This window comes from Lipotes vexillifer, unplaced genomic scaffold, assembly GCF_000442215.2.
Source record: "Lipotes vexillifer unplaced genomic scaffold, Lipotes_vexillifer_v1.1 scaffold75, whole genome shotgun sequence".
Classification (NCBI taxonomy): Eukaryota; Metazoa; Chordata; class Mammalia; order Artiodactyla; family Lipotidae; genus Lipotes; species Lipotes vexillifer.
In genome coordinates this window covers 782,953-793,364 of record NW_006771517.1, presented here as the reverse complement: position 1 = coordinate 793,364, position 10,412 = coordinate 782,953, and the positions used below count along the sequence as shown (strand labels likewise).

The following is a 10,412-nucleotide window of genomic DNA, read 5'->3' as shown; positions in this document are numbered from 1 at the left end:
GAGCCATTAAACAAGTCTCAATAAAATTCAAATGATTAAAGTCATATAAAGTATGTTCTCTGACCACAACGTAATTAAATTAGAAACCTAACACAAAGATCTCAGGAAAATCCCCAAACATGTAGAAGCTAAATAACCCAGTTCTAAATAACCCATTGGTCAAAGAAAAATATCAAAAGGGAAATTGGGAAGTATTAAACACAACATGTCAAAAGGCATGACAGAAAAATCCATGGTAGCTTGGGGATGGGGGATCAGAGGCGAAAGGGATTACAAAGGGAGATGAGAAAAATTTCAGGGGTGATGAATATATTCGCTATTTTGATTTGGTGATGGTTTATACATGGTTATATACATAGGTCAAAACTTACCAAACTATACACTTGAAATGTGTGCATATCAGTTGTATGTCAATTACACATACTTCAATAAAGCTGTTAGTAGTGTACATGGTGTATAACCATTTGTATGAAACAATTACACACACTAAACACCACATATACAGAGACTATATCTGAAAAGACATATTAGAAAATGATAAACGTGCTGGCATTTTTTTTTTTTTTGGCCACATCCTGCAGCATGTGGGCTCTTAGTTCCAACCAAGGATCAAATCCGTGTCCCCTGCAGTGGAAGCGTGGAGTCTTAACCACTGGACCACCAGGGAAGTCCCAAGTGCTGGCTTTTTAAAAAGGAACTAGGGGATTAGAAAAAAGTGATGGGAAGGAAACGGACCAATTACAGATACCTACTGCATTGTTTGAATTATTTACCACATGTATGTTTCACTTTTTCATGAAAAGTAAAATAAGGAGCTTCCCTGGTGGCGCAGTGGTTGAGAGTCCGCCTGCCAATGCAGGAGACGCGGGTTCGTGCCCCAGTCCAGGAAGATCCCACATGCCGCAGAGCGGCTGGGCCTGTGAGCCATGGCCGCTGAGCCTGCGCATCCGGAGCCTGTGCTCCGCAACGGGAGAGGCCACAACAGTGAGAGGCCCGCATACCACAAAAAAAAAAAAAAAAAAAAAAGTAAAATAAAATTTCCAAAAAAAGAATTTTTCACGTATTTTGAATGAAGAACTGAGGTGAAGAGCCATAACAAACGTTTCTTGAGTAGAAAATGGATCTTGAGGGCAGAAATCAACCCCTTCAAGCCATACCAACAGGTGAGAAAGATGCTCCTAGCCTGGGATTCCCAAAGGCTACCATGCAGGTCAGTGGAAGGGGTCAAAAGGAGATCATAGCCAGACACACAATAAAAGCCTCAGCATATCCTAATATACACAGTCTGTTTTAGAAGCAAAATCTTTCAATGATCACTCTCATTTGTTAAGATTTTACTATGGGGGCTTCCCTGGTGGTGCAGTTGTTAAGAATCCACCTGCCAATGCAGGGGACATGGGTTCGAGCCCTGGTCTGGGAAGATCCCTCATGCCACAGAGCAACTAAGCCCATGCGCCACAACTACGGAGCCTGAGCTCTAGAGTCCACGAGCCACAACTACTGAAGCCCGTGCGCCTAGAGCCCGTTCTCCGCAACAAGAGAAGCTACTGCAAGCCCACGCACCGCAACGAAGAGTAGCCCCCACTCGCCACAACTAGAGAAAGCCCATGCACAGCAACGAGGGCCCAACACAGCCAAAAATAAATAAAGTAAATAAACTAAAAAAAAAAAAAAAGATTTTACTATGTTCCATAGACAATGCTAAATTCTTTACAAGTATAATCTCACTGAACTCTATATGAGATAAGCATTTTATTATTATCCCCATGTCACAAGAGAAAATCAAGGCACACAAGAATAATAAAGTAACTACTCAAGTTCACACAACTCTGAAGCAATGGAGTGGAGAATTCAACGAAACTCCTTCTGACTCCAAATATTCTACACTACCATCTTCTGGATTTTTTTTTCATGATCCCCACAGAATGACATAATCTTGGTAGTGAATGGGCCAAAAACGACTCCTCAGAGTCTACTATAAGGTAATGATGCTTTCTAACTCCAAGTGCTGTCAGACCTGAAGGTAAAGAATGAACTGACAGGGGCTTCCCTGGTGGCGCAGTGGTTGAGTCCGCCTGCCAATGTGGGGGACACGGGTTCGTGCCCCAGTCCAGGAAGATCCCACATGCCGCAGAGTGGCTGGGCCCGTGAGCCATGGCCACTGAGCCTGCGTGTCCGGAGCCTGTGCCCTGCAGCGGGAGGGGCCGTAACAGTGAGAAGCCCGGGTACCACAAAAAAAAAAAAAAAAAAAAAAAAGAATGAACTGACAGGCTAAAAAAGGGGTTCATGAGGGAATTTCTCAGGTAAAATATGAGAATAAAGTGAGGAGACAGGCAGCTAAGTCTATGTTATCAAACAAAAATGTTAGAAAGATCTAGGGCAGTTTTTGCTAAGCAAATGGTTCTCTCCACCTTCGCCTCCCCCTCAGTCTCTAATTCCTAGTGTACATGGGAGAAAACCAGAGAGGTTTTCTGGTGTCCACAGTAGAAATCGGGTTGGGAAACACTTAATCCAGAAACTATAGGGAAAATCTCAGAGACACTAACCAAGGCAAAAATGAAGTAAAAGTAGATAAAAAGGGACCATTTTAGTTTAGGTAAATTTAATGACTGTAAAAGCTGTTCACAAAGGAGCAAAGAAATGCATTTTCCATTTCATAGAAACTTGCTTCACCACTTACAGCTTGTCTCCAAAGCTTCGTTACCTCTTTCATTAGTGACCAGTCATATCTCTCTTCCTGCTGGGAAGGAATGAGAGGCCAACCACTCAGGTCAGCAATATGCTGCAGAGTCCTTCAGAGTGGTCCTGCAGAGAACATGTCCCTTAAGTGTCTGAGAGCTGGCTGAGGTGATCTGAAAGAAAACCAGTCAGAAGGCAAGGTAACCAGGACTGAACTACAGGGACTTAATGTGCATCATCTAGAGGAGAGGCCACCAAAAGGAATCTAATGGAGATAACAGGCCAGCAGAGACTGCATGGTTCCTCTGTACCCCCAATCCTTAGAGGAAGAGATGTTTGATACAATGCTAATGCATATAAGTTAAGAAGTCCAAAATTGGTCATTCCCAAATAACCACTTCTCCCTTTTCTCTTGGGAGATAGCTTCTCCCCAGAGGCAACCATAAGGTTCAGGTGTGAGCTGCCTATCACAGACCCTGCCCCTCCTAATCCCAGAGGTAAGCTGTGATCCAGGCTGTACCAGTCAAATTCCTCCTTAAGATATGTATGGCCAATATTTGGTGAGAAAGGCTCTCTTTTTTCTCTAATTGAGAGCTGAAAGCATGTAACCCCCAAAATTACCAGGGGCCTCATTTCTGACCATAAGAATGAGTCAGTCCATTAGTAAATATTTATTTAGTGCTTATTGTGTTCTAGGAATTGTCCTACGTGCTAGAGATATCAAGAAGAACAAAACATGTTTTTCCTACCCTCAAAAGAGCTTTCAAGAGAAGACAGACAATATATAAACAAACGAAAATTATTTCAGGCACTAAAAAGTGTTATGAAGATAAAATGGGCTAATGTAAACAGTGAAAAAAGCAAGGCAGAGGGAGGCTGCTTTCAGCACTACAGTGGGCCTCTCAAGGAGATGACATTTAAGAGAACCTCAAGGTTTAAAAGAAGGCAGCCAGGCAAAAATCAAGAGCCTCCTAAGCAACACAGCATGTGCACAGTCCCTGACACTAGAACTAGGTCTGAGGGGCAAAAAGGAGGTCACCAAGACTAGAGGAAAGAGAATAAAAAGAGTACAGGGGATATGAGGTTGGAAAGGTAGCTGGGGAAGATCACAAAAGGCCATGGACACCTTGCATTTTATGCTGGCTCCAATGAGAAACCACTGTGGGACTTAAGCAGATGAGTAAGTGATCTGATTTAGAAAGGTCACACTGACTGCTATGGGGCAGAACGACTAGAGGAGGGCAAGAATGGAAACAGGAATATGAAGCCTCTGAAATTCTCAGGTACTGTTGGTGGGAGTGTAAACTGGTACAACCATTTTGGCTATTTCTATTATACACACCCTGTTACACAGCAATTCCAAACCATACACCCTATAGAAATAAATATATACTTGCACTAAAACACAGGCATAGTCGTAGCAATTCTATTCATAATAGCTCCAAACTGGAAACAACCAAAATGGCCAATACATAAATTGTGGTATATTCATATAATATGGATAAATATAATCATGGATGAATTGCACAATATCCATGCATCAAAAACATACACCATATTAGAGCAATTACACTCCAATAAAGAAGTATATATATATATATATATACATATATATATATATATATATGTATACACACTGTATGATTCAATTTTATATCAAAAACAAGCAAAACTGAACTATGGTATTAGAAATTAGGATGCAGGGCAAAAGAGTAACTGGTAGGATGACAGGGGTTTGGGGAGATCTGAAAATATTTTGTTTCTTAATTCAGGTGGTATTCACATGGGTAGGGTTACTTTGTGATGATTCATCAAGTAGTACACTTGTGAGCAATTTTCTACATTTATGATATGCTTCAGTAAATAATTCGTTTTCAAAATATAGAAACAGAAAACCCGTGAGGAGGCTGCTCTAATCTCCCAACCAAGAAATGATGATGGCTTAGAGAAGGAAAGAAACAGTCAGGTCCAAGATACATTCCACAGGTAGAGCTGAAACAGATGAACTACTGATGGGGAGTACAGGAAAGTAAGTATCTAGGATGATTCCTATATTTTTGGTTTGAGCAACTGAGTGGTGCCACTTGCTGAGATGGAGGAGGCTTGAAAAGAAGAAAACTGCAGGGAAGTGGGAAGAATTCTTTCTATTTTGGCCACATTAAGTTTAGGATGCAAGAAAGAAAGGAGACAAATGCAAATCTGGAGAGGAAGTGAATGGATGGAAGCAAAAAGCACAAGGAGCAGCGTGACAGAAGACGCAGACACTTCCTACACAGTCCCACATGAGCAGATAGCGTGGACAGGTGGAGATGTGAGTGAGCTGGTGGAAATAATGATGAGACAATGAGATTTCACCTGATTGTATCGATTTTCTCTATGAAATATGAGGCAAAGACATCAGCTGAGACTAGGATTTAGACAAGTGAGCAAAGATTTAGGGAGATTGAGAGTGGAAAAGTTACTTTACTGGGGAAATACAGTAGGATTAGGATTTCAGCGCCATTCATTTGAGTTTTATGGCATGAATGTGAACTGAGTGCAGTTGGTTTATGTGAAGAGACTGTTATTTGTCCCCCAACAGTTCTCCTGTTCTTCCTCAGTTACTCCTCAGAACTCCCAAATTTTAACTGGGCACATCGTCATTCAGAAAGAAGACCACACTTCTCAGCTTCTTTGCAGCCTGGCGTGGTATGTTACCACGGTGGAAATAGTATGTGCAACTTCTGCAAACTGTCCTAAAAGGAAGAGGGCAAGCCTTCTTCCTGCTTGCTACTAGCTAGGACATGGCTGCCCGAACAGCCATCTTGAATCATAAGGTAACCTTGAGAATGGAGGCCACACACAGCAGAGCAAAAGATAGAAGGAGCCTAGACACTTGGTGATCATGGAGCCATCACAATCGCCAGTCCTGGACCTTCTATATCTAGATTTTTATGACAAAGAGAACTCCTACCTTATTTAAGCCTCCGTATTTTGAGTTTTCAATCCCTATCATCTGACCTAATCTATGTAACAGAGATTAACTGTGTGCTCTTCCCCAACAATGTTCAGCTGCTAGGGTGCGGCTGCAGAGTAAGCAGATAACCACTTTCACCAAGGCTGGAGTTTAGCCAAATAAGCACCATAGAAGAAAGGGAGACAAGAAAATGAAATTTATGAGGAAATGGTTCTAGCACAGCCTGGGGACTCTAAGTAGAGAAAGATGAGAAAAGTGACAGAAAGATCCAACAGACCCCTGGTTCCACATCTTCTCCTTCATTCTGATCCTTTCACTAAATCTCACTTGTGGGGTTTATATCACTTCAGAACAAAAAAAGAGTCCCAAGTAACATAAGTATCGGAACAAAAAGAGTCCCAAGTATCACCTTTCTAACTTTTTTGACAAATGGAATTTTTCCATTTTACAAAAGAATATCATACTAACATTACAACCCATACCACCAATCTCATCTTGCAAATAACCCTTATCTATAGTAGAAAGAGAATAGGAAGAGGTATGAAAAAGCAACTGAAAATCAAAGAAGCAAACATTCAGAAGACAAAGAAGAAAACAAGACAGTGTCAAAAAGAAAGAGTGAACAAGTAGAAAAGCCTATGAGAGACTGTTTCCAGATCAATCATGTTGTTGCCTAGTAGGAATTACTCCATTTAGGAAATATCTAGGTAATGCTGAAAGTAAGACAATCCCCAGTCAGGACAAGGCCAGAAAGGAATGGGATCATCAAGTCCCCAACCTGAAAAATCATTGTTTTTGTTAGATGGACAGAACAGAAAAGTTCTGAGCGCTGGTAAAATTTCCAGGCCAATCTACAGAAGTTACATGCCAGGGGAATGAGCCTCCCTCAGCTGCACACCATGAATCATGGCTCCCATGACTCCAGAGGGAGGTGATGAAGAGCAAGGACAGAAAGCAGAGGAGAGGGTAAGGCACTAAGGAACAGGGTGGAGGACATAACACTGAACAACATCAGCAGAAGCATCACCCTCTCGCCACCTCTCTCTTTTGTAGATGCTTCAAAGCTCAGTGTTGGAAAAGTGGTCTGACTCCTGCCCACCTCATCAGTACGTGTCCTGCCAGTCTCTGGCTCTGGGGCAAAGTGGACATGAGGAAAAAAAGGAAGATGGCAGTAGCAGACCTGTGGTAGTGTAGGAAGAAAAAGAAGAAGGAAGAAACTCATGAAGGAGGGAAGAAAGGAGGAATATCCTCAGTGAAATGGGGAGAGGGAGAAAGGGAAAATCCCACAGCCATTCAACTAGACCTATTAGTCCAAGGAAGGGATGCAGGAAACTGGAGCACATGTAAGTTAGGGATGCCTGGAGCATCAGAGACCTTGAAGGGCATGCTGATCTCTGACAGAGAGAACTATCAACTCACTTAAAATCACTTACAGTTCCTGGCCTCTCTGCAGCAGGAAACTACTTGCCACTATGTATTCCAACCTCACCAAATTCCCACAAAGAACCCTTTCAGGGCAGGAGAGAAGAAAAACAGAAAGCCTAGTTTGGAGCAGTCTAAAATTCAATTCAAGTGCCCTTCCATTGGTCAGGTTGAGAAGAGATTTTTATTTTACTAAAGAATTTCTCCAGAAAAAAATTTCATTCCCCCAAATTATCCAATCCAATACCCACTTCACAGTGCAAGTCAACAGTGCAAAAGGATACCTTACCTTCACCAGCACATAGTCCCCAGGCTGGGCTTGGACCCTGAGCCCAGAGTTAGTGACATCCTCCATCTCTACATCAGGAAAGATCACCTTAAGGTTTCCATCATTCCGGCCAGACAGGTCAGTGGCAGAGCGTTTACTGAGCTGCAAAAGAACAGAGGAGAGGTTATGAGTCTGTCACGGTCATCAGTTCTTGGTCTGTCTCAGATCCCCAGGGGTCTGACCCATAGAGCATTTCTTTTTTTTTTTTTTTTAAGTATGGCACCTCTTTTTTTTTTAATTATTTAGTTATTTTTGGCTGCATTGGGTCTTTGCTGCTACATGCGGGCTTTCTCTAGTTGCGGCAAGTGGGGGCTACTCTTCGTTGCAGTGGGCTTCTCATTGCGGTGGCTTCTCTTGCTGCAGAGCACGGGCTCTAGGAGCACGGGGCTTCAGTAGTTGTGGCTCACAGGCTCTAGAGTGCAGGCTGAGTAGTTGTGGTGCACGGGCTTAGCTGCCCCACAGCATGTGGGATCTTCCCAGACCAGGGCTCGAACCAATGTCCCCTGCATTGGCAGGCAGATTCTTAACCACTGTGCCACCAGGGAAGTCCCCATAGAGCATTTCTTAACCAAAGAATCACAAGACTAAGTGCTTTACTGTTGCTTCACCAACAAGGGCAGTAAATAGCACACAACAGGAGCTCAATAAAATTTTCTGACAATATATGATTCAATCAACGAGTCTTTGATTACAAAATTACCTTTTGCAGGAATGGACCTCCAAAAGGCCTGATGCCAAGGACATAGGGGTGATACACTTGGCAAAAGGACTCTCACTTCACAGAGTCTCATAGTAATCACTCAGGAATGTTCTGGGGTTGTCTGGCCTGGGTTACTTGTCCCAGTGAATGGGCAGACTGGAAGCCAGAGTCTCCATCACAACATGCAAAAGACTGGGCCAGGAGAATACTAAAACCAGTATGATGGTATTATCTTCCAGAACATACCCAAGTCTTTCTCCTCCAATCATGATGAAGTGACAAAAACCAAATTTATCCTCAGGCCTTAAATAACCAGGAAACTGGACAAAATATATGAGACACCTATTTTCAGATATTGGACAACAGATCTGCAAAACTATGATCCCCAAGAGAAGGAAAACAAATGGGGTGAGCCCTTCAATCACCCCTGCATTCTACCAGAAGACATGTGCCAGACCAGAGAATGCAAAGCAGGGAGGGAGATCTCAAGGCAGAGCATGGTGGTTCTCTCTGAATTGAGGAAAGTTGGATCAAAGTCCAGGGAGCCTGCAATAGCTGGAAATTGTGGAGCAAGTTCGAGAGAGGAGGGAGCTAAGCAGAAAAAGAGCTGTAGAAATGTGCATAGCGGCCCTCTGAGTCTTTGCTGAATAATAATACATCCCTGTGTGGAGCAAAAATCCATGATGTCAGACAAAGAAAGTAACCTGGGAACTGCCAGCTGGTTAGCTCCCAGATCTCACAAAGGGCTGGGAAATATCTGACCTACCACCAAATAGTCCTCACTGATTCCTTGGGACATGCAGTAACGACTCTAGAAGAGCCATAAGTAGTACTAAGGCTAAACTATCCCTAGAATAAAAAATCTTTTCTAGCAAAGATTAAAAACAAGACTTGATGGCCATTCTGACCGGTGTGACGTGTGGAATCTAGAAAAATGGTACAGATGAACCTATCTGCAGGGCAGGAACAGAGAGGCAGACATAGAGAATGGACATGTGGACACAGGGGGGAAGGGGAGGGTGAGATGAATTGGGAGATTAGGATTGATATATACACTACCATGTGTAAAACAGATAGCTAGTGGGAACCTGCTGTATAGCACAGGGAGCTCAGCTCAGTGCTCTGTGATGACCTAGATGGGTGGGATAGGGGTGGGCGGTAGGAGAGAAGTCCAAGAGGGAGAGGATATATGTATACATATAGCTGATTCACTTTGTTGTACAACAGAAACTAACAACATTGTAAAGCAACTATACTCCAATTAAAAAAAAAAAAAAACCTTGAAAGGATCAAACAAAACTACAAACTGCAAGTAACAAAACTGCTTATCAGAACAAAGCCCAACACAAAACCCAGACACTCAAAGATAATATCTGACAACATGATGTCCAACATCCAATCAAAAATCACCAGATATGCCCAGAAGCAGAAAAATGTGACTCATAATCAAGAGAAAAGTCAGTCAATAGGGGCTTCCCTGGTGGCACAGTGGTTGAGAGTCCACCTGCCGATGCAGGGGACACAGATTCGTGCCCCGGTCCAGGAAGATCCTACATGCCACGGAGCGGCTAGGCCCATGAGCCATGGCTGCTGAGCCTGCACGTCCGGAGCCTGTGCTCCACGATGGGAGAGGCCACAACAGTGTGAGGCCCGCATACCACACAGAAAAAAAAGTCAGTCAATAGAAACAGACCTAGAAATGATAGCAGTGATGGAATTATCACAAAGATATTAAACCAGCTATTATAATTAGGCTCAAATACTAAGTTTCAAAAGAAAACAAGAACACAGAAGAGAAGCAGAAGATATTTTTTAAAAACCAAATATAACTTACAGAGATGAAAAATATATGATCTAAAATTTTTAATTCAATACATAATAGCAAATGAGACACTGCCAAAGAAAAGAATAATGAACCTGAAGACAGAAATATAGAAACTATTTAAAATGAAGCACAGATATAAAAAAGAGAAAAAAAACTGAACAGCCTCAGTGTCCTATGACACAATATCAAGTGGTTGGACATATAGGTGACTGGAAAAGGAGAGAAGAAACAGGGGGCAGGCGACGAGTGGCAGGAAGGAGGAGTACAGAAAAAATATCTGAAGAATAGTAAATGAAAATTTTCCAAATTTGATGAAAATTATAAACTCACAAACTAAGTAGCCTCAACATATCCCAAACAAAACACAAAGAAAGCCATGCCAAGACACATCAAATTTCTAAAAAGTAACAAAATGACAACTAACACAACATGTAATACTAAACTAAATCTTTTTCTTATAAATGACAGTTCTGAGCCAAGTGGAGAATTTAAATGGGGGTCT

General features: G+C 42.3%; 1 protein-coding gene across 1 annotated transcript in view; it reads right to left on the bottom strand.

The window, feature by feature from the left end:
- Positions 1 to 2,587: 2,587 nt before the first annotated feature.
- Positions 2,588 to 10,412, bottom strand: part of CDK5RAP1 (CDK5RAP1 mitochondrial tRNA methylthiotransferase) — a 41,749-nt gene continuing 33,924 nt past the window's right edge. The window contains 2 exon segments of the mRNA XM_007472329.1: positions 2,588 to 2,852; positions 7,347 to 7,487. Of these exon segments, the coding sequence (XP_007472391.1) occupies positions 2,772 to 2,852; positions 7,347 to 7,487 (222 nt within the window). The 3' untranslated portion in view covers positions 2,588 to 2,771.